Source organism: Lynx rufus, unplaced genomic scaffold (assembly GCF_022079265.1).
Source record: "Lynx rufus isolate CCGP_SWC_20201006 ecotype Redwood Valley unplaced genomic scaffold, mLynRuf1.p SCAF_7, whole genome shotgun sequence".
NCBI classification, from domain to species: domain Eukaryota; kingdom Metazoa; phylum Chordata; class Mammalia; order Carnivora; family Felidae; genus Lynx; species Lynx rufus.
The window spans coordinates 38,550,534-38,575,633 of NW_025814889.1; the positions used below are offsets into that span (position 1 = coordinate 38,550,534).

Genomic DNA, 25,100 nt, shown 5'->3' on the forward strand with positions numbered 1-25,100 from the left:
TGTCTTCAAGCCCCAGGCAGCTGTTTCCAGGGGAGCATAATGCTCGGCGTCACTTTCAACTCACAGATGTATTCTTGAAGCGTCTTTCAGAGGCTTCGTGGGTCATAATGGGTTTCTGATATTATGACAATTGCTTTCTGGCCACGGTTGGTTAGCTCAGTTGGATATAGCATTGTGCTTGAAGCCAAAGATGCAGGCTTCACAGATTCACCAGTCAGGCTCATGGTCATGGATGATGCGGTGAACACCAGCCAGTCTTGGAGATGAATAGACCTGGGGTTGAAGCCTGACTCCTGCAGCCAATGGCTCTGAGACCTGCAGGGGGTTACTGGCAGTCTTTCTTCCTGTGTGAATTCTTCCTCCGTTAAATGGGGATGATACTAACCTTTCTTCCAGGATTATTGCAAATGTCGGATGAGATAGTCTGAGATGGCCTGCTGACTCCCCCCATGCAGCATGCAGCATGCAGCATGCTACAGCTGCTTATAAATGATAGCTCCCTGTTCTTGGAACCGAGGGCCCCAGACAAGAACATGCAGGTGACTCCGGGCTGTCTTAGGGAGAAAGGGAGAAACAATTCCGAGTAGAGTCTCTGCCCACAGTAGGTGGGAATGCTTGCTTTGTGGGGCCAAAGAGAAAAGGCACCTGGTTCCGTTGCTTGGGAACTATTCTGAAGGTGGTTTTGCAAATGCCCGGATTAGAGAAGCCATGGGAGGTCAGAGCAGGGCCAGGGCTTAGGGAACCTGAGGTCATTAAATGTGACTCACGGCCAAGGCTACTGGCTGCCTGGTGTACGGCTGGATGGAGGGCTCATACCTGGCCATAGTGGCAGGCGGCCGCATGTGGTGTCTTAACTGAGGACCTGTAGTCACCTTGGAGCAGAGGAGCACGGGCCATGCTGGCATGTAGACTCTGAAGCTAAGACCTCAGTTCTCCCTCTCCTGGCTGGGTAACCTCAAGCAAGGAAGCTAGCCTCTCTCTGCCTCAGTTTCCTTGACCTGTGAACTGGCAGTACTATCTTCCTCAGAGGAAGGCGGTAAGGATTAGATGAGAACCGTGCCTGGGACGTGGTAAACATTGTGTCCATTCACTATGATGGCTATGAGTACAGGCTATGGTTCATGCCAGGCTTTGAGTGCCTCCAGGACTCAGACACATGGGCCTCCTGTGACCCTCTTTGCTGGGCTCCCTGCATCTCTGGGCAGCTCTCCGTGCCCACACCTCCCACACTGTACTACCCCTATCTGTTTTTGTGTCTGCTCCTCTTGCCCTGAGACAACAGTCTCCTGGAGGGAAGGTTCTATAGCTCACTTATGTTTGTGTTTCAGTGTTGAGTACAGCCCCATGGCCCACCAGAGACATCCGATCTGATAAATACTTGCTGAAGGAGCAGATGCTGACCTGCTGCCATGCTGTTCCTGTCGGTTGCCAGGATGCCTGTAGCCGTCCTGGTTGGCTCCTTCTAGGCCTCAGGGTTCTCATCTGTGAAATAAAGGTGCTCACTTGGAATGAAATCCAGGCACCGTCCCCCTTCCCTCCCCCGATGGCCAGTCTGAAGGATCTGAGATTTGTTCTGTAACTCTGTGGCGCTTATTTCGTGACCCTGGGCAGAGAGTTTTCCTAAAAGATCCTACGCCTGAGTTTTTAGTGGGAGACAGGAGAATGGCTGCCAGGCTTTGTGAAGGGTCCGGGGTCAAAGTGAGAAATAAAGACTCAAGGAGGAAATGAAGGTCCACCAGTACTGCAGAAAGATACCACAGAGGCTTTGCCAGTGAGCAGCCAAAGGAAATGGGAGGGTAGGCCTGGATGTGGGATTTCTCCGGACGCTCGACTGCACTTTATTAGTCTGTGACTTTCCTGAGATGGGACTATCTCTTGTAAAATCATTTTAATAACTGAGAGGAAATGGAGTTAGGGATACTGGCTGCTTGTTGGCTGGGGCTAGGTGACTCTCATCCAGGCAGGGACTTCATTTGGTTCTGCTAATATTGCCTATTGATTATCTCTGATTAGATTCTCTTTCACACATCACTCTTCAGAGTGTCCCCAAACAAGGGGGCCTGTGGAGAGGACAGCTTCTGAGCAAAGGGAGGGGAGGGGCCGGGGGGGTGTGAGTAGGGCTGCCTAAGTGTACAGGATCTGGGGAGGCCTGGGGTTGACAAGCTGTAGATGGAAACTGAGGGCAAACAATGTGATTATGTCTAAGCACAGTGAGTCTGGTCCCAGTCTTGAGGGTTCAGGGGCTGGATAAGTCCCAGCTCTAGTTCTCACCAGCCTTGCTCTGGAGGAGGTGCTCATTTTCACTGAGTCTCCCGTTCTACAGAGGGAAGATGACCCACAGAGGGTGTAGTGGAAGAAACTGGTAAACTCTAAAGTGTTGTCTACTCATGGGTTCTCTGTTACTTCTGCCCAGTCCACAAACCACAGCCATAGCTTTGACTATTTATGTGCCTGGAAGAAATTTGGGCCTGGAAAATTCCAAGTAGAGGAGGATACAATATCTAATTTTATTTGCCTTGAGGTTTGTAGTGTATATCTCCTAAGCCCCCACCTCATTCGGAGAAATGAGGGACCAGCCGCAGGACCAGCCAAGAGGGTCCTTGGTTACTCGCAGGACAGAAATCAAACGCAAGCCAGCAGAAAGTAAGAGCAGAGTTTACTGAAGATACAGAGAGAGAGCGCAGAAGCAGACAGAGCATCTGGGAAACACAGAAAAGAAAAGGAGAGAGAGTCTCATCTTTGCTTGGGGTCTGGGGGTCACTCCTCAGTAAGGAGTGTGGTCTGGTGCACATGTCCCCTCAGACATTGAGGAACCAGTTAGAACGAGGATAAGGGTCCTTAAGTCACCCATTCCTTGGAGTCAGGGGGTCTTGGTGCAAAGATGTGTAGCACCTGTAGTATGGAATGCGCTCATGATGGCTTCGTGGGCTCGTTCTCACCAGGTCCTTCCTTGGATGTTATCTGTTGTGCTGATGATTTCTAGAGAAATCATTGACCCCTTGTCCCTCACAAAGAGGACACACACTATCTGCACTATGAGGCATGTGGAAAGTGGGGGTGCAGGTCCTAGCGAGAATAGAAGCAGGAAAAGGAGCAAAAAAACACATTTATACGGAGTCCTTCAGTTTCCCTGTCTCTGAATGAGGAAGTATTGGCCAGCTGGGAAACCCACTGGGCTGGGGGAAGGCAGAGAGGGAAGGCCAACGTTTAACATGTGGCCTGGTTCACAGACAAACATGGGTCACATTGAAAGTTGAGGTTGGTGGGTTATGAGGCTCCTTCTCCCTCCCCACCACACCCTGGGCCTCTCAGTGTGGGGTCCTGGGACTGGGGTGATCAATCCTCATCTGTCTCCCTGTCCTCAGGCTCACCCCCATCCTTCCTCTCCTCTTTCTTCTAGCACAGGCACAGACCTGACCCTGTCACCTTCCTGTTCAAAACCCTCCAGTGGTTCCTTGTTACCTACGGGATGGTATTTAAACTCCTCTGGTCCAGGCAGGCTCTCCAGGTTTGGCCTCATCTGCTTACATTCCCCAATTCATCTTCCATAATTTCCCTGCACAGGCCCACCAGCCTTGCTGATGACACCACTGGACCCCCAAACCCGCTCCCTCCCCTATCACCCTTCTCTCCATTGGTGTTCCCCACCAGGACTGCTCCCCTCTGTCTTTGCCTGAGGGCACCCCCTTACCTTCCTGCTCTCAGAGAGCCATTCAATCCTTTGTTAAAACCACCCTCCCCAACAGGGAGAGCTTAGTCTCACTAACATCCACTTCCCAGGGCATTCGGCACAGTCCCTCTCATTTCTGGTCTCTTTGTTAGTAAAACTCTTCCACTCACTTTGAACTCCTTGATTTTTTTCTCCATTTTTGTGTTCCAAGGGCATAGTATCTTGCGTGGCACCATGGCACATAGTCAAACTTACATGGAAAGTAGTTCAAGCCGTCAGTGGTGGGACTACTGGGGAAGGAGTGGGGATGAAATTGGAATGGGTAGAGTGTGCACTTCCATCAGTGTGTTTGTGTATGTGTGTGTGTGTGTGTGTGTGTATGTGTGACACATGCATGAGTGTGTGATGTCTGACTGTATGGTGTGTGTGGTATGTGTGGTATGGTGTGTGTTTGGTGAATGTGTGTATGTGAGTATGAGAGTGTGGTGTGTGTGTGTTGTGTCTGAATGTGTGTGTCTGACTTCTCTAAAGAAGACATCTAGATGGCCAACAGGCACATGAAAAGATGCTCAACATCGCTCCTCATCAGGGAAATACAAATCAAAACCACACACAGATATCACCTCACTCCAGTCAGAGTGGCTAAAATGAACAAATCAGGAGACTATAGACGCTGGAGATGATGTGGAGAAACGGGAACCTTATCGCATTGTTGGTGGGAATGCAAACTGGTGCAGCCACTCTGGAAAACAGTGTGGAGGTTCCACAAAAAATTAAAAATAAATCTACCCTATGACCCAGCAATAGCACTGCTAGGAATTTACCCAAGGGATACAGGAGTGCTGATGCATAGGGGCACTTGTACCCCAATGTTTATAGCAGCAATCTCAACAATAGCCAAATTATGGAAAGAGCCTAAATGTCCATCAACTGACAAATGGATAAAGAAATTGTGGTTTATATACACAATGGAATACTACATGGCAATGAGAAAGAATGAAATATGGCCCTTTGTAGCAACGTGGATGGAACTGGAAAAGTGTTATGTTAAGTAAAATAAATCATACAGAGAAAGACAGATACCATATGTTTTCACTTTTATGTGGATCCTGAGAAACTTAACAGAAGACCGTGGGGGAGGGGAAGGAAAAAAAAAGTTAGAGAGAGAGGGAGCCAAACCATAAGAGACTCTTAAAAACTGAGAACAAACTGAGGGTTGATGGGGGGTGGGAGGGAGGGGAGGGTGGGTGATGGGTATCAAGGAGGGCACCTTTTGGGATGAGCACTGGGTGTTGTATGGAAACCAATCTGACAATAAATTTCATATTAAAAAAATAAAAATAAAAATAAATTTTAAAAAAGGGAAGATTGGGATCACCTTCAGAAGTTGTAACCATGGCCTGTCACTTGGGAGCTCGAACCAATGCTGGAAAAGTTGATGAGGGAGATGGACATATATGTGTGCGTGTGTGTGTTTGCATTTTTCTTTATTTTTTTAATCTATATTTTATCTACTTATCCATCAGTGAGCACTTAAATTGTTTCAATGTCTTGGCTATTGTAAATAATGCTGCAATAAATGGGGTTGTAGATACCTTTTTGAAAAAAAAATGAATGTGTGTGTCTGAGCGTGTGGTGTGTTTTTATGTGCATGTGTGTGGTATGTGTGTGGTATGTGAATTTGTGTGAGTATGTGAGTGTGTGTGGTGTGTGATGTGTCTGAATGTGTGGTGTGTGTGTGTGGTATGTGTAAGTATGTGAGTGTGGTGTGTGTGCATATGGTGTATATGTGTATGTACTCTATATCCACAGACACATGATGATCCGGCATGGCATCTGAGCCCCAACTGTCCCTCCCACGTGAGGAGCACCAGAACGTGGCTGTTCTCCAAGGCCTGCTGGTTGACAGGGTGTGGAATCCCAGGCAGGCCTCAGAACCCTGCCAGGCCATCTGATGGCTTGCTGCATGGCCACAAGCAAGCCCTTGAAATTCTCTTAAAGAATCCAGCCAGAGGGAACAGCATGGGCAAAGACACAGGCACACAAGAGCAGATCCCAAGTCAAGAAAATGTTCACACACAAGCAGAACATTTTTCTGTTCCGCTATTTTTATTGCTGATAGTGGTAATATTAAACAAATTTTTTAAAAGCTCTGTTAACTTTTACTTAAATCAGAAATTCTCGTGTGTTGGGGGGAATGAGAATCGGTATTATTCTTAAAAAAAAATAAAGCAAAACAAGCAGAATAGAATAAATACCAATAAATAAACTAGTAAAGACAAAGGAAAACTGCCCAGGTGATTCCCGTGGCATCCAAAGCTGAGAACCCCGAGCCGCAGCCATCACCTCCGCCTGTGCCCTGCAGAGCAGCAGAGCACTTTCAGGTGACACAGCCATCCTGATGGTGCCATTGGAACTCCTGCCACCGACCCACAGCCCGAGGACATGCCTGGGGCCCACATATCAAGCCCCAAAGAGATGACACCCAGGGCTTACAGGGAACATGATTAAATTGTAGCTGGAGAAAGTGGGGTTGGGTCAACCGATGTGGGCCAAGGCCCCAAAAAGGGTCCATTCCTAAGGACAGACAGAGAACCCCTGCTGTGACCAGAGCCCGAGAGGCCCTCACAGGTGGATTACTGGGAGCGGTGGGGCTCTGGGGCTAGCAAATAGCCTGCCCTGAAAACTGAACACATCTGCTTTGGAAGGCTGGCTGTGGACTGCCAGGGCAGTGGGTGGGGAGCCAGGGTCGCTGCTCACTGACCTCTGAACCCCACAAGTTACCCCTCCTGCCTGGGCCACAGCCTCTTCATCTGTGACAGAGCCCACCCTGGGTTCAGGCTGGAGCTCCATTTGCACACAATAGGGCAGAAGACCCCACTGATCACACTGGGTGGCCTTACTTGTGTCCTGCAGAGTTGAGCAGGGAACCTAGACCCAGGGCTCCCCGCCACGGATCAGGCTGAAGACTGCCACACCATCTAGAGAAGGGGAGGGATGGGGGTTCGGGGGGGCAGTCGGGTGGGTGGGGAGATAGGCCTCGTGAATGAAAACTGCTTTGGGAGGGGGTAGGAGAGAGTGGGAGGAAGGGAAGAGGGTGGGGTGGGCACAGAGGGAGGAAAATGCAGCCTCATCTGCTTGTTTGTGTTTCTTGTATTTAAGATGCTGACTTCTAGCATATTTTTAAATCCATCAGACATGAAAGGCTGATTTAAATAGACCCGCAGTGTGAAGCTGGTAATTTCACTTGCTACAATAGAGGAGCTGGCAGGCCGCTGGCAAAGACGCAGCACCTCTCTCCATGCCAGGCAAGCTGCAGAAGCATCGTGAGACTCTCAGGCCAGGTGCTTTCTACTCCCTGGCAGGGGGAGCGGGCTGCGGGAGGGGGTGGTGGATACAGAATCAGAAAGATAAAAGGGGAAAGGGAAGGAGAAGTGGGGCAGATGCGGAGCAGGGGATAAACTGGAGAAGGGTGAATGGGAGGATGAACAAGAGAAATAGACTGGCTCAGCATTCTCCTGGTCCAGGGGTGCTTCCTGGTTAGCTGATCCAGACTCCTGGGCACGCCTTGTACTATAAACTTCTGCTTCAGTCTCAGTTCAAAACAATTCCAGACTCTCAGGGTTGGGCAGATCGAGGTAGAGGCATTCTCAAGAGCAGAAGGTTCAACATCTGCTTGAATACCTCTAGTATCAGGGAGCTCACTATCTGGTGAGGCAGCCTATTCTACTGTCGGACAGTGCTCACTGGGACACACTTCCTTATGATAGGTCACAATCCCCATGCTCTGTGCTGGCTGCTTCTAATCTGGCCCTGCTGAGTTGTGCAGAGCAAGTGTAACGCCCAAGTCAGTCCTTCATCATGGAACACAGTATTCGGGTCCTCTCCTGCTCCTGTCCTTCTTTGCTAGTTTCTAGTCTTCTTACCATAAATGATTACAGCATAAATCTTGCCGAGCTGAAGTATTTCTAATGAGTGTATTTCCCACTGTAGTCAATGCAATAGAATTTCAGGAATAACAAAAGACTCATTCAACACGCCTTTATTGAGGCCACACTCTGAGACCCGGCGTAGCCCTCCTGTTGGCATGTAAGATATGGAGGTCCCATCCCCAGGAGCTTATCTAGAAGGACTGTGGCCAAACTCCTAAAAAGAAGAGTGTGCAGGGGGCAGAAGTGCCAGGAGCCCTGAGGGTCCTTCCCCAGCAGAATGCAGGGTTGGGTGGGGCTGGGTGACACCTTGAAAGGAACAGGACCCTGGGGATTACGGTCAAGGCATTTTAATGGAATGTTAGTGTACACCTGTGGGTTTCTAGGTGTTTCCTCCCTTGAGTACACTGAAGCATCAAGGGCATTAAGTAAGCTAAGTGTGTCTTCCTTTCTTGCTCCCTCATCTCTGATATTACCTGAGACAAACACTCAGTACCTTAGACTGTCAGTTGTTGGACACTGAAGAGAGTCAATCCTTCATTCATTCATGCAGCATAAATGTGTGTGAAAGTGTTTTCTGAAAAAAATTGTATTGTGGCAAAATACACAAAACATAAAATTTACCATTTAACCATTTACAAATGTACAATTCAGTGACACTGAACACAGTCACAATTTTGTGTGCAACTGCACTCCCCTCCAACTCCAGAGCTTTTTACTGTCCCAAAGGGAAAGTGTCTACAAACCATATATTTAAAGGTGGTTCAATTAAGAGTACATGATCTGAAGTCTTGACTCAGCAACAAATCTACACATCCACACCTAGTGTCTATTAGGTAATAAAAACATTGGATGAGACCAGAACCCTGCCAGTGAGGACCTTGTAGCCTGGATGCTGGGCCCCCGTCCCACCACAAAGCAGAATGGAAAGATACAAAACATTCTTAGAGGTCTATACCTTGAAGGAATGCAAGCTTTCCTTATTCTACTAGCCCAGGGAAATAGGAGATGCTCTAACCTGAGGTCTCAGCTTCTCCCAGTTACCAAGAAGTGTGGCTTTCTTTCTTATTTTGTTTTGTTTTGTTTTGGACTCTTGCACAGGGAGATAGATGATGATGTAATAACTGACATTTGTCTAGAGCCTTTCAGTTGACTAAACCCTTTTCCCAGAGTTCTCATTTGACCTTCACACTAGCAGACAGTAAGACAGAGAACACTACCTTACAGATGTGGAAGCTGGGGCTCAGAGCACCACGCAGTTCCAGGTTTTGCCTAAGGCCACACAACTTGTGTACAGGTTCTTATTCTGGGCAGGTCTTCAGGGGTTAGAGAAAACATTTGGGAGAGGCACAGCCTGGGTAAAGATGGCCCATTCCATACCAGGAAGGAAGACAGCCAGGCAGGGAAGCATCTTTTATGCACAGAGGCATGGAGCCCAAGTCAAATTGAGTTGTTGAGCTGCCCAAGGGTAATGGATTGCTACTAGCAACAGCTGGGGAGGCTGCAGGGTGATGAGATGGAATGCTTTGATGGGCATCACACTGTCTGAAATGCAACTGAATCACAGCAGCTGGAATACTTCTCAGCACTGTTTTGAGTGCCAGAAGCAGCAGCTCATTTGAACCAGCAAGGCAACCCCATGGGTTGCAACAGACCACAGGGACCCAGTCACCCAGCTTCTGGGAACTGGGGCTCCAGTGGAGTGGCTCACCAAGTGGTGGGCCTTGTTCTTGAGAAATGATGCTCTGTTCTCAACTGCTCCTATAAGGCAAACACTGTTTGCCAGACACTGTGCCAAGCATGAGGCAGAGATTAATGCTTCTGCCCTCGGGAGCTCAGTCCAGCGCATTTCACTTATCAGAGCCCTGTGGGTAGTGTGTATAAATAAGCACAACACAGTATCATTACAGAATGGCCTGGGGGTGCCTATGGACTGGATGGTAAATCGCACCCTGACACTCTGTCCTTGACCTGGCGCTACACATGCTCAGTGAATTCTAGTTCCACAGTCATGTTACTCAAATTCATTATGAGGTTCCTTGAGCTCTACATGTTTCAATTCCAAGTTAAAAAAAATCCCATTCCTTCTGCCCATGTTCTTTGGGGATTTTTGCTGAGTAATGCAGTGTTTTTATGGGTAGTATTTACTTTTATAGGTCAGATGGATCCAGTCATAATTCATTATGATCGCACAGACCTCCATGGCCCGAAGAGTCCTCATTTGCTGGGAGTCTCCTACTGCTATGTCAACAGAGTGCAAGTACCACTTCTGAATCAGAGCCAAAGTGCTGATGAAGTTCCAGCCCTGAGAGAGGGTCAGTTCTTGGACTTGACTCAGTCCTACTCCAGGATGATAAATGACACAGCCTCACCAATGCTTCTCAGCTTCTACATTGATTTCAGGTCCTCTGCCAAGCACCATATGGTTTCCCAACCCCCATCATTTCCAGGAAGGTTCTTCCTAAGTAGGCCACTTCACTGAAACTGGCTCCACTGAATTGTGTGAAAGTTGGAGCTATGATGTTTGCTACTGTGGATAATTAACATAGTTATTAATAGAAACATTAATAAAGTTAGGAAGTGGGGAAGGTTTAGAAAGATCCTACATCCTGGCAACCCTACCCCTACCCCTCATCATCCCTACCCCTCACCCTGACACACACACACACACACACACACACACACACCAGATAAGAAGGGAAGAAATAACTAATAAAGTAAAATCCTATAGATTTTTGACTAAACTTGGCTGGGCTTTGTGTAGCAAATTTCTTTTCCCCAAATAATGGGAGGAGAGGTGACAGTGCTCCTAAGCTCAGTCACCAAGAAGTTGCTTAAATCTTTGTTTCTTTATGCTTATGTACTGTGATTTCATTATTTTGAAGTAATTAAACACTTCTGATCTGTAGTTCCTCCCTTCCCACCCCCCATCCCTTCTGAGTGAAGCTTTATGGAATGTCTGGATTCCTGGCAGGAAAGAAAACACTGCCTGAGGATTTCTGGCCTCCCGTCACTTCCTCCAGGAGCTGGACACTTCCTTGGGCAGTACATCTCCAGCAGGACATGAAGGAGCTCAAGGTGGAGGGGACAGTTCTCAGATCTGAAAGACTTTTGAGTTTCATATCCCTCCTCCTATCCTGAAGTCAGGTAAGGCTGTAGGTAGGAGGTTTGAGGTTGGGTTAAGGAATGAGACAAGTTCTGGCTATGTTGTGTGAAGTATGAGGAAGGAAGCAACGACTGCCAAGCAGAACTTGATTTGTACACAGTGCAGGTGGCTACTAATGTGAGGTCTCTGAAATTTTAAGTGAGCTACTTAAATATGTTCAAAGACCTAAAGGAAACCATGTCTAAGGAACTAAAGGAAATCATGAGAACAAAATCCCACCAAATAGAGAGAATCAATAAAGATATACAAATTATAAAAAGGACCAAATAGAAATTCTGAAGTTGAAAAGTACAATGGAAAAAAAAATTCACTAGAGGGTCCCAATAGCATATTTCAGCAGGCAGAAGAAAGAATCAGTGAACTTGAATATAGGGCAAGTGAGATTATGCAGTCTGAAGAACACAAAAAACAATGAAGAAAAGAATGAACAAAACCTCTGAAACCTGTGGGACACCATCGAGCATGCCAACATATGCATTACAGGAGAAGGAAAGGAGAGGGAGAAAAGGGTATAAAGAATACTTAAGGAAATAATGACCAAAAACTCCCCAAATTTGATGGAAACCAACCAAGATGCTACACAAACTCCAAGTAGGATAAACTCAAAAAGACCTACAGCTAGACACATCAAAATCAAATTGTTGAAAGCCAAAAAAATAAGAATTTTGAAAGCAGCAAAACAAAAGCAATTCAACATACACAAAAGAGCTTCAATAAGATTAACAGGAAATTTCTCATTAGAAACCATGGGGGCCAGAAACTAGGAATGGTATATTCAAAGTAGCAAAGGGGCAAAAACGCTGTCAACCAGAAGTTCAAAATCGGACAAAACTATCCTTCAAAACTGAAGGATAAATCAACATTTTCATGTAAACAAAACTGAGAGGGGTTTTTCCTATAAGAAATATTGGTGAAGTGAAAAGGCTCTAGATAGTAACTTGAATCAACGTGAAGAAAAAAAGAGCACTAGTAAAAATAATTATGTAATTAAATACAGAAAATGGTATGAATGTATTTTTTGTTTATAACTCCTTTTAAAATCTGATTTAAAAGAGAACTGCATAAATCAATAGCAATAAATCTACGTTGATGGGAACAAAATGTATAAAGATATAATTTGTGACAATAACAACATATGAGAGGGGGGCATGGAACTATAGAGGAGCAAAGTTTTGTGTAATATTGAAATTAAGTTGGTATTAATCCAAACTAGATTGCTATAAATTGAGATATTAATGGTTACTTACAGGGCAGTCACCAAGAAAATAAGTTAAAATATATATAGTGAATGGAATGGTAATTAAAATAGTGCACTAGAAATTAATTATTTAACACAAGAGAAAGTAGTAATGGAGAAACAGAAGAACAAAGAATATAAAATATAGAAAAGAAGTAGCAAAATGGTAGACACTAAATCTTACTTTACCCATTATATTAAATGTAAACATAGCAAACTCTCCAATTAAAGGGCAGAGATTGGAAGAATAGATTTAAAACATGATCGAGGGGCATCTGGGTGGCTCAGTTGGTTGAGCATCTCACTCTTCATTTTGGCCCAGGTCATGATCCCAGGATCATGGGATTGAGCCCTGTGTCTTTCTTTTTCCCTCTGCTTCTCTCTCTCACTCATGTGCTCTCTCTCTCTCTTTCTAAAATAAAAAACAAAGACAAAAAGCAATCCCCCCCAAAAAAACCACAATCCAACTACATGCTGTCTACAAGAGACTTAGTTTAGATTTAAAAGCATAAATAGGCAGAAAGTGAGAGCTGGTGTGGCTATACTGATATCAGACAAAATAGACTTTAAGACAAAAATTGTTACTAAAGGCAAGAAAGACACCTTATAATGATAAAGGGTCAATTCATAAAGAAGATGTAACAATTATAAACCTATATGAACCTAGAAATAGGTTGAAGCAAACTGTGTTAGGGGAAGGCAGTTCTGTCTTAAATCTTTGACCCCCATGACCATTATGAATTTATTTCCTTGAGATAAAGTTTTGCCTCCTTTAATTTTTTGTTAAAGTATATACATAGCCCTTAAACCACCAATTGCATTAATATCTTAGCTGAAATTGGTTCAAGCTCCTTTAGAGCATTGACTGCTAGTGACAGAGACAAAAGGTTGAGCTATTTTTGATTGAACATACAGTTATGGCCTGGAGTGGGCCCAGGGTGTGGAGAGTAGGGAAAAGGGGAGTCCAAGATTGGGTGGAAATGTTAAGAACAGAGGAAAAGTACAGGATGGGGAGAGGTGCAAGAAAGCTAGTGTATCACGGAGGATCAGAAAAGACTTCAGGGACTGTCAAGAAAGACATATGCTAGACAAGCAGCAAAATAACTAGGGCTTTGGTTTGGTGCTGAAGTTCTTGGGGACAACTTGGGGCTGAGGGCAGCAGCAGATACCAGAAGGAGCACAAGGAGTCAGAACAGGGGAGAAAAATGTGGGGCCAAGGATTGTGATGAGCACAGGTCATTCTTAGGTAAACACCCTGGCACCAGGTCTGAGCTGCTGTCTGAGTCCTGGAGAACCACAGGGAGGGAAGCAGAATGGACTGTGGGCTGAAACCAGACCACAGACACTGGTAAGATATGGGTGTTTGGAAAGCCAGGAAACCCACAGGAACAAAAAAAGATCAGGGCCAAGAGGCAATACTGAAAACAAGCTCATAAGCCAGGCAAATGAGCAGGGCAATTGGGTACTCAAATGAGGTAGTATTTGTGAAAGCCCTCACTTATGGGTACATGATTAGTGTTAGCTGGTTCTAAATCTGAAATTAGGGCAAGGCTAATGATGGCCTGGGCAGTGACTCAATGTTGACAACAATAATAGCCCGTACTTGTTAGTACCTATTATGTGCTGGGCACTGCGTTAAGTATTTCACATTCATTGCCTCGTTTAATACTTAAAATATCCATGGAAAGTAGACATTGAAACCTCCAACCTACAGCTAAACATGAAACCTGTTCAGGTGACTTGCTCAAGGCCATTTTAGCAATGAAAATAGGATGGAACCAGAGGTTTCCCCGACAGCACTCTGCCAGGCCCTGGGACAGGCTCACAGCCACCGGGGTGTCTTTGATCACCATGATAGCTTAAAAGGAATGGGGAGAGGGGGGATGCTCTGATCTGGGGACACAGAATTTCTCAGAGTCTCTCTGAGGTGCCATCATGCATAGTTGTCTCAAGTGGAGTTGGAAAAAGAAGCAGCAGGGGCCTAAAGACCTTTCCTACTCTCTTCTTTCTGCCTGGACCTTTGAGGATTTGTGGGGGTTTACCTGGTGGGTCAGCACTAGGATCACTCCACCCTGCTGTAACCCCTAGATGCACTTTTCTGAAGTGGACAAATGCAGCCCCAAACCAGGGACTAGGTATAGGGGATAAAAGCATGTGTGGGCTGGGCAACTCCAGGTATAGCCTGCCTGACCCATAAATTCCAGTTGCCATCTCTGCTTTTTTGTTTTCAGAAGCAGGAGAGTTGGTTTGCTTTCTTTATGGCTATCCCTACCCTCTTTCTGCACCCTCCCCGTAACATATAATCACACAGCAACACACACCCACACAGATATTGGAGGGCTACTTCTGGGTGATCCCCTGCATCCCACTAATGAGACCATCACCAGTGCCCTCTCTTAGAGAAAGGAATTTCCTGTGAGTTCCCTTCAAATTTGGACTAGGGGCCAGAGCCCCTACTGTCATCATAAGCATTCTGAGCAGGAAGAGCCAGAAGTGTCGAATAGCCCACGCTTCATTTTACTGATGGGAAGGGGGCCCCGGCAGGGAGCTGACTTGCCCAAGACCATGGGGCACCTCCTGGTACTTAGTGCTGGCTTTTGTTCTATACCCTCCGTGGGCTCCCTGGTGCCTCCAAGCACTAAATGGGGGAAAGAAAAGCCTACGAAAAGGAGGCAGGCACTTGCCTGGTGACCCACAGGGCACTGATGCTTTTAGGAATCTGGGGTGGAGGCTACAGGGAACTCTGACCAGAGGATTCTCTTCTGCCTGGCTGGCTGTGCACAGTTGTCTTGAATCTTCTTGGAGGCCTGTGGACACTTTCTGCTCCTCTCTATTCTTACATGTTCTGATTGGGTGTGGGTACCACTCACTTCCCTGTGGGGCTGGGCCTGCAGCCCTAGGGCAGTAATATGCAGTGATCTTTATGATCTTTTCACCCAAGCTCCCCACCCAGGGCGAGAATGCCTTTACCAGCACCCTCCACCCCAGTGATGCTGGAGCACTGCTGGGGCTGGAAACTCACCACTACCCAGACAAAGGAACAATACATGGGCCCAGATCATTCCCCTCAATGTGAGTGCCCTGTGCTGGTAGAGTCACAGGGATGCTGAAGCCTATAGCTATACTCTGCTTACTTCTTAAACACCAGCTATATGTCAACACCACGGCCTCACTTTCTTTTTTGTAATACAGTCCTCTGGAAAAATAAAATAAAATAAAATAAAATGAAGTCAGTAACTGTGGACCTGGTGCTGGGTCTCACTGCCTGCATGTCAATCTATCCCATTAATCATCATGTACAATTTTCCGAAGAGCTATTTTGAGAAACATTGGAAAATGGCTTTCACAGAGCTATGTATACCTTATTTATACTCCAGAAATGGTCGCTCTGTTTAGCAGCAGATGGGTTTTTCCCCCTAATTTTCTTTTCATCTCTTAGTGAAAGTTAAGTAGGAAGGAAGCCCTCTCCCTAATCATGGGCACACACTTAATACTTAAATCACCTGCAGTCCACCCTGGAGTCAGGGTCATGGGTGGGTGGTTGAGAGAAAAGGCTGTGGGTTTCTTGTAAGGCACTCTTCCCGAGACCCCAAGGGAACAAATACAGTAGACATGCTGGCTGCTTAGAGGCTGGTTTCTGCAGCCTGGCAAGAAGCAGGGCCCCTGGAGGTGGGGTGTGGAATAGAATGTGGGTGCCCTGGCTTGCTTTTCTCAACCTGTGTGGGCATCTCAAGGTCCACGAAGCATATGCCAAGAGCATCCCATTGATGTCCCGAGGAGCCAAGGGAAGACCAACCACCCTGGCCCTGCCCAAGTGCTTTATCTTTGGCCTACAGGAAGCAGCAAGTCTGCCCTGCACAGTTGCCATGGCAACCACAGTGCTGCAGCTCCAAAGGGCAAGGGGAGCAGAAGGGAGGTGGAGAAGGCATGTGGTGATTTTTCGGGAAAATCCCATCTGTTTCTTTTCCCCACAAATCCAAGCTGGGGGGAAAATGGGCATCTGGGGTCTAGAGAGAGAAGAGAGAGAAGATTTCAAAATGCTCCAAGAGCAGCTTTCCTGACTAGATGTGCTTCCCCTCCTGTTGGTGGAGGCAAGTCACTGACACAGACAAAGGTTTGGGCGGGTTATGGTGGAGGCATCCAAGTGGGAGCCTATGTGCAGGATTCAGGGTAGGTCCTAGGACCCCAGACCTGGGTGGAACAGTCCTAGGAGGACTCCTATCAGCCACAGCACGATTTCTTTTTGGCAGAGCGGTCAACCTGTATGGTGTCCTCTCTTGCTGTATCTTCTTGTTTCTTGAGGATCCTGGGAGAGGGGAAGGTATAGTGTCAGTAGAGAAGAGCTGCTAGGCCATTGGGTTATATATAGGCCATCTGGATGATAAGGAGGGAACCCAACATCACCAGAGCATCAGAGTTTTCAAAGTCTCCCCCTGGGAAGTGCAGGTACATAACCATAATTTGTAAAGACAAAGTTTAACCAATATGGATCCTTCATGACACCTCCTCAAAGAAGCCTCCCCAGATTTTCCAGGTGATGTAAGTGCCCCTGACAGCATTTTGACCATTCCTCTGTAAAAACCCCATCACCCCATATCATAATGCACTGCTTCCTTCGTTGGCTCCCTGAGGTGAGAAAGCTGCTTGAAGGCAGAGACTATATACTTTGTCTCTGTGTCTCTGTAGCCTATCGTAGTACCTGGCACACAGTAGAGACTCAAAGAAGATACTTTTTGGTTATTAACTCTATAGAAGGTCTGTCCCATGTTGCCACAGTTGCAGATTAAATGTAGGAGGTGAAGAATTAAAAATAGTGGTAAGTATCTTATCCCTGCTTTATACTCTCAATGTGCTTTCACCTTAAGCATCCCTTTTGATTTTACAACAGTCTGAGTAGGCAGGGAGGGTATGATTGATGTTCCTATGCTGGGGGCAAATCTCAGAGAGGTAGACTTACTTTACCCCAGAATCAGTGGCAGAAAAAAGCCTAGAACTTTCCTTATGGTCTTCCGTAACTCCACAGTCTCTCCAATGCGTAGAAAATGTTATTCTGGGTTCTTAATTAATCAAATGAAAATATTTACAAAATTCCCCAGAATGAGCACTGGACCCAAAATGGGCACTATTAAGTATTTGTTGGATGGATGGATGGATGGATGGATGGATGCATTGGTGAATTAATGGATACATGTAGGGATGCATAAATGGATGTGTGAATGGGTGGATGGATGGGTGGATAGACTGGAGGAATAGGTGGATAGATGGATAGATGGATGGGTGGATGGATGAATAGGTAGATGGGTGGATAGGTGACTGGGTGTATGGATGGTTAGGTCGGTGGACAGATAGAATGAAATGAATGCCAAGATGGGTAAATGAGTGAATTTCCAAGTATTGAAAATGGGGCCCTGTATGGTTCTTTTTTTTTTTTTTTAAATTTTGGTATAGGCGGAGGCTTATGAAACCAGTCTTTTGATGGAACTAACCCTTTGAGAGCTGTCACCTTAGATGCCTCTCGTTCCCCCAAATAGCCCCTCCTCTCCCTGGCTTCTCCTCACCCTCCCCCGTGCCCATATTATAACTGTTCTTGTTCCCTGCCGGCTGCCAGCTAATCCCTGCTAAGATATTAGCCAGTGTTCAGGGACCTATGATAAGACCTTTCCTGGAAGCATTTGCATTTAAAAAGAGGATCCCTGGGAAAAGGGCAGCTTTTAAGACCCAGAAGAAGAAGACTATGGGGGGGGGGCAAGAGGCAAGGGGGCTTTCTTTTTTGTCCCTATTGTGTTTCAGAGGGCTGTCCCTGAATCCCATACAAAGCCCTAGGCCTCCAACCCCTTTACCCAGAAGGCTCGGCAGACAGAGGAATGGCCTCTCAGGGGTGAGTGCAGTGCTTCCCACCAGACTCTGTTTGCTGGGATGTGCCTCCTTCCTTACCTGGCTAGATGAAGTAGGGACTCTTTGGTGTTGTGACCGGAATAGGCACTGCATTCATAGAAGATCAGATTGTTCTCCTAGAACCATAAAGCAGAGGGGACAAAAAGAGAGTACTGGGGGACCTCGAGGGACCCATGGGAGGAGAACACCCCATCTGCATCGGCCCGCCTGCCTCACTTCCTCTCACAGTCCCCTTTAATTCCTCTCCCCATCCCTGCTCTCTTCAAGGTTGATTTCAGTCTCCTCAGGCTCCCTGCCTAATGCAAGTTCTGTAAGCATCTCCCAGGTGAGCTATAACAATTGTAAAACACCAAACAGTATGCTGCCTTAGTGCTTCACGCTTTCACAAATTGCTCTGAGGTATGTAGATGCCCATTTCCTTTTCACACCAGCCTGTGGTGCAGGCAGAGGAACAAAGGCCAGGATGCACCACATTCTCCACAATGCTCAGGCAGGGAAACCAAGGGCATAGTATAAAGGGCGGGTCAGTTCATTCAGTGACTTATTGAGTTAATGGCAGGCCTCCCAGCAGCTTGTTTTGCCCAGGACACCGGCATTCCGTGAACTTTGGGGCAGATGTCACTGAGGTACACCAGTAGGAATTCTCCTTCACACCAGTTAATTACTATTCCAGCTGCCTAGGCTGTCAGCATTCGTGTCACAGGACAGTTGTCGATCACTTCAGGACGCAGAGGCTGTGCTGCCTGCGTGGTGGGGGCTCTTGGCTAAGCCTCATCATTATATCCATTTATCACTCCTGTTAATAGATTTCCTGCTTCCTTAGGACATTGCTATTGGCATGAAACTCTGGAGGCTGATGCCCTGTGGGGATGCAGGCACTGAATGAGGACACTTCTGTGGCTTGCAGATCAGGAGGCTCTAGACACTGGCCCTCAGTTCAGCTTTCCTGGTTCACACCCCAGAGGCCCAGATCCTACCCCTGTCCACACTTGTGCCACAGCCAGACTCTGGGTCAGTCTTTGGAAGAATGAAGACTTCCCAGTGGGAGGAGGGAGAGTACATAGGATCTAGAATTGGAAGGCATGATCCACCTTCCAGCTTCAAGTCTTGACTCCACCCCTGAGGACCTGTATGATCACTCGAATTAATCACTTAACTGCTCTGAGCCTCATTTGCTTGTATGTTCGTTTTTTAACTGACCAAAAAAAAAAAAAAAAAAAAAAAAAGAATAAAAAGGGAAAAAAAATGGGATGATAAAAATACAGGCCTGCAGTTCATTAATCAAACTCCTTGGATATAGATGTACTTTGGAATCCAGAGACTCTGAGTTTCACAAAAATAACAGATGTATATACTATATATTACCCTCAGTTGGTCTGGGATAGCACCCTATGATCAAATGTATTAATATTTCTTGAAACATAGGAAAATTCATCCAAGTGAGGTAAACAAAAAGACCATAAATGGCTTCATGTCAGTCCTGGTCAGATTTTTCTGCCAGACAAAACACTAGAAACCTTTCTGTTTCAGTATTGTGAGCATTGTGGGTAAGGGACTGCAGACATGTGGCTACCCTCTGACCCTTCGCAGGAACACCTGCCAAACCCTTCCTGCTCCTTTTTTACTTGACTCTTACCATCTGTGCCCATTTTCCTGACCTCTGGGGTCACAAGTCCCTGTTTGTTTATTTATTTATTAGTATTTTTCAATGTTTATTTCTTTATTTTGAGAGAGAGTGAGAAAGCATGCGAGCAGGGGAGGGGCAGAGAGAGAGAGAGGGAGAGAGAGAACTCCAAGCAGGTTTCCCACTGTCAGTGCGGAGCCCAATGTGGGGCTCGAACTCACAACTGTGAGATCATGACCTGAGCCAGAAACAAGAGTTGGATATTTAACTGACTGAGCCACCCAGGCACCCCTATTATTATTATTTTTTTTAGTTTGAGAGAAAGAGAGAGAAAGAGAAGGGGTGGAAGGAGAAAGAGAAAGAACCTCAAGCCAACTCCACGCTTAGCACAGAGCCCAACGTGGGGATTGATCCCATGACCTTGGGATAATGACCTGGCTGAAATCAAAAGTCAGATGCTTAACCAACTGAGCCACCCAGGTGTCCCATGAGTGCCTGTTTAGAGCAAGCACACTAAGAGATATGGAATCCTAGGTCTGGAAAGCACCCCCACCTTCTCAGACATACAGGTTCCTGAAAAGCACTCGGAGGCAGTAGAAACAGCCAAGGAGTGCCACTGTTTGTGCCTGATTTCCAACAAGCCTTATTGGCCCCCAGTGTGGGTAAGAGGGCTGATGCTTATTTTAATGGTAAAGTTTTGAGGGCATGCTCTGAGTTTATCTTGGGTTCACCGCTTTTGGACTCAATATTGATCAGAATGGATAAACTCGTGAACACAGCTGTTCAAAGAACAGTCTGCCTTACAGAGAGTGTTTCGTCCCTGAAGGTGATCAAGTGGAAACACAGAGGAAGGCATTCAAAGATCAGATAGGGGATTTAAAGAAGTAACCTCCTACTATCTAAGAATCTATCATTCTGAGTTCCAGGGAAAAGTGTTTGGGAAAATTCCCCATACGCTAGTCATTCCTAACCAGCTCTATCTTGCAATGTGTGACTTTCTACAGAAAGTTCCACATGCACGGGCATCCACATGCCATTCCCACGATGCCAGGACACCCATCTTGCCCACTTGCTTCCTTCCCAGGGGGCTTCCAGGGAAGGCTCCCACCAAGGCTCTTGGGCACTTGCCTGACTGTCCTCGGGCCCGTACCCTGTCCAGAGAGATGGAAAGTTTGCTCTTTACCTTGGCAAGCTTCTCTCCAAGGCCTCGGGGAACTTCCCGCTCTTTCTCATTGTCAATTTTATTGCCCAGCAGAAGAACAGGAATGCGGTCTCCCACAGCTTCCTGCAAAACAGATAATCCCCCAACTGAGAGAAGCATCCAGAAGGAAAACCCAGAAGGGCAGGCTTAAAATGCTGGCAGTAAAGATACAATCTGGCTTGCGAATCCCCTGCTGCCACAGCAGGCCAGGCGATAAGAGTCATCCCAAAAGCTGAGAGCCTCAGTTTCTGAGGCTTCTGTGAGGTGTCTGAGGCCTCCCTTCCTCCCCACTCACCCTTGCCTGATGGGCCATGCAGGCTCCTCAGGTGTGCTGTGGGTAGCAGCATGAGGGGACAGAAGACATTCATGAACTATGTGTCCGTTTCTAGCACTTACGGTATCCCCGAAAACATTCCTAAGTGACCAGACTTCGTCTAAATGAACCAGAACGAACGAAAGGAATTAATGCAATGTGGTTTGGAGCATTTCTAGGGACTGTTTTGATTAGGCGTGGCATCTCCAGGGGCCTCATATTGGGCACATAAGATCCCTGAGGCGTGGGGCCACAGTGCCTATAAAAGGATTGTTGTGCACCTAACTGGAGGTCACCATGGGGGGCAGTACAGATAGATCACTATTATTGGGTGCTCTAGCTCTGACAAAAGGCCCACATGGGGAAGAAGCATATGGCCACAGAAGCTGCACTTCTTGGGCCAGAAGTAACAGGTTTGTTCAAGGGGTCAACCTTCTTTACTCCTCCAGTGACTGTGGCATATCAGCCAAAGGCCTGCACCCTAGAGCCTCTGCACCCCAGGGCTTCCTCCCTTGTGAAATGCGTGTACCTTTTGTGCCCCTGAGGAGGGCAAGCCAAGGGCCCAGGGCACACAGCTATTAAGTGAGTAAATATGGTAATATTCACATTTAAGCAGGCTGTGATTTTTACTTCATGAGATATTTAATTAGGGGCTTTTAATAATAATTTGGTAAACAATAGTTATTCATCACAGAGAAATGTTTTACGAAATAGAGAGGGTTAGGGGATAACACAAGCTAGTAATCACTTACAGTGTTGTCAATGACTCAGCTGCTTTATCTCACCATTTCAAAAAAATGTCCAAAGTCCACCCAATAGGTACATGTATTTTAAGTTTGAATGCAATTAAATTTGAAATTAAGCCTCAACGGTTCCTTAATCTACACATTCATTTTTATCGCAGTTTGGTAGTGAAAAAAATTCTCATTTCCTAAATGAGAACGTTAAGGCTCAGAGAATCCCAAAGAACATTCAATAACAAAGTCACTGAGTTATGAGGACCCTTTAGTATATGGGTCCACAATTCTCTAATGTTTTTCTCTAAATTCTGATTTCCAATGAACTCTCTGCTATTTAGTGTCTTATTAACTAGAACTCTCTAAAAGTGGTATTTCCACTTATCCATGGTAAGATGGTAATTAATGTTGATAATGATGAGTCAAAGGCACTACATGATCTTTACAGTGTCTTCTGATCCATCAGAAATAGATTAAATTACGTGCACTGTAGTTGACGTGCTAAGTGGATTGCACCACATTTCAATTGTTTGCACATGAGAAACCACTAATGGCATGCAGACAATGCTGTGGCTCCCTATTACCAGAGTGCTGGGTAATGGGAATACCCCCATTTTCTGACTCTGTTGTGCCACAGAAACTTGTGTGAAGACTTTTTCACAGAAAAGGGAAAAAAGAGAAGGAAGCAGGGAAATGGGCCAAAAGGCTTGCTGTTTGGAGCACATGAGAGATATTTGTAGATTTATGTGTGAGGAATGACTAAGGCTTGTGGGATTTCTTGACATGGAAATGCTGAAAATATGAGCATCAGACTTGAAGTCCCAGGCAGAATTCGAACCCGGATTCTGGTATGCTGGAATGGGTGACGGCTTCAGTTTCATCACTTGCAAAGGGGATAGTGGGTACTGAATGACCAAGCATCAGGTAAGGGATAGTCACAAGCCCAACATTGGAGCCCCATGTACCACAAAGAGCAGGGCTGCCTCTGGGTGGGGAAGGGAAGCAGTCTTCTTTTTTAAAGCAATTCTTGGGTATAAAAATAAAACATCTTAGAAGGAGCTGATAAAAGCCAAGCCCCCAGCTGGAGCTGTGGCTTCTGTTCTTTGCATTGTTCCTCTCTTACACAAATACTCTGGACACCTCACTTCCCCTCTGTGGACCCTGGCCTGCCACTGATAAAGAATCAGGCCTATCTCCAAAGTCAAGGCAAAAACAAGTGAGAACACATGGAAGGCTGGAAGGTGTGCTATTCACCATGGGCAGTCAGCCATCATCACCCTGGCCCAAGACAAGTCTCTGACACAGGGCCATGGGGAGGGTGGGGCTTAGGGTGGGTGTCTCAGGGTCCTCTCTGACTTTAACGTCAAGTCTTGAGCTATCTGCCCAAACCTGACACCTTTCACATACCCAACCCGTTGTTCAGCCTGGATACTGCTTTGCACAAAGAGGCTCATCATTACCTATCAGATGAAGCAACACTTCCTTTTAAAAGTCGAAAGCACACCTCCTTTGGCAAACAAGTCTAAGCCCCACCTGATTTCTGTTGAAATTTCTATAGATGCTTGGTAGAACTCCGTAGGCATGGCAGGTCAGAGGGAAGGAATTGAACATACTTAGTTGGGCATACAGTCTCTGTCTGTGTGGGACCTGTCAGAATCACCACTTTTCACAGAGTCTATTCTGTGAGCTATGAGATGGCCCCAAAAAGCTGGTTCCTATCCTCTGACACTGACACAGAAGCCTCTCCATACCTTCAACCATTTTAGTTGCCTTTCTTTGAACTTGAGCTTGTTGGAAGACAGACGTGCTAAAATTCAAAAGATTACCCACCTCTGACTTTAAATAACATGAGCTGTCAGCTTGGAGCAGAGGACTGGCATTCAGCTCAGAACGTGCAGCTGCTGGGTTTGGTTGGTTGGTTGTAGTGTGTGTGTGTGTGTGTGTGTGTGTGTGTGTGTGTTAATATCCATTTGCTGGGAGGCAAGAAAAAGCACTTAGCCAGGATAGTGCTGCTACTTCTCTGGAGCCAGAACAAAAAATTTCTCAGCACATTAAAGCATGTAGTTATGCTAAGAAAAAAATGACTGCAAAATTATATCTTGGGGGTTTCCATATTTATCCACCCCCTGGACTATGAGTCAAAACAAGATTTATTTGTGTAGTTCGTTTTAAACTGCCAGCACTTCAAGCTCAACTTGGAACAGGGGGAAAAAAATCAAACTGCTATTTTTTGCTCTGTGCTGTACATTGTCACCAATGACCAAGATCACAGAACGAGAATTAGCTGGTGGTCCACAAAGTGAGAGGAGAGTGAGCCTGGCCCCTTTGAGCTAAAGGACTGTTCTGCTTTGGGGCGGAAGTGGGAAGGACTGAAAAAAGAAACGAACACCTATTTTTCAGAAGCAGATTTCAACCATGGGCCATGTGACGCTCTTGTCACATAATGCATAATGCAGCATAATGCAGTGGCAGAGCCCTAGATTCCAGTTCTGGCTGGGCGTCTGGCAAGCTGTGGGTACTTTTGGACAAGTCACTTCCTCTCTCTGGATCTCAGGACTTTTCATCTATAAAACAAGAAGCTGCATTAGATTAATCTCCAAGTTTTGTTTTGTTTTGTTTTGTTTTCGGAGACACTGATCGTGTTGGCTTAATGACTTCAGTCATTTTCCACTTCCTTGACTTATAGGCCTAACAACACAGGGCTATCAGAATGACAAAAGATCGAGACAAGAAATTCAACATACCCGGGGTGCAGACATTGGGGACCAACAACCTGGAGTTGGACCAACGAACGGCCCGTTCAGGCTTGTACCAAATCCCATTTTCCCTATCTGATACAGGCCCCAAAGTCTCCAGATGTCCAGTCTGTTCCAGACTCCAGATGTCCAGTCTGTTCCATGGTCTAACCATGGGACCCTTAGAGCCCAACCAGTTTCTTCTCTAGATTAGACTGGTTGAACCGGTCCCCCCAAGCAGAGATGAGAAGGAGGTAGGGGAGGGTTTGGAATACTATATTGGCAGGAATGGCTACCTGCTTTGGTTCGCTATCAGGTACATAGGAAATGTAAAATGGCACAACAACGGGCACAGTGTTAGGCCCCTTCTGCAGAAGGCCTGCAGGCAAGGTAAAGCTGCCTGGACTTGGGGGGTAAAAACTAGGGTCGGTGGGGTGGGAGAACAGCCATGGGGACAGGGCTCTCCCACCTCATAAAGCAGGGCATGCTTTCATTCTCTTTCAATCTCAAAGGATTTGGGTTCCCTCGGGGCTGGAAGGATCCTCTAGGGTCCTCTCATCTGCACACACTCCTCCATCCTGGATCCCCCCTCC

General features: G+C 46.4%; 1 protein-coding gene across 7 annotated transcripts in view; it reads right to left on the reverse strand.

Annotated features, from left to right (window-relative positions):
• Positions 1-14,853: 14,853 nt before the first annotated feature.
• Positions 14,854-25,100, reverse strand: part of CRACR2A (calcium release activated channel regulator 2A) — a 134,814-nt gene continuing 124,567 nt past the window's right edge. For all 7 annotated transcript variants that reach the window (XM_047067401.1, XM_047067400.1, XM_047067398.1 and 4 more), the window contains 3 exons: positions 20,705-20,806; positions 17,937-18,013; positions 14,854-16,308 (listed from right to left, as the gene is read on the reverse strand). In XM_047067401.1, the coding sequence (XP_046923357.1) occupies positions 16,224-16,308; positions 17,937-18,013; positions 20,705-20,806 (264 nt within the window). In that variant the 3' untranslated portion in view covers positions 14,854-16,223. The remainder of the gene's footprint in view (positions 16,309-17,936; positions 18,014-20,704; positions 20,807-25,100) is intronic.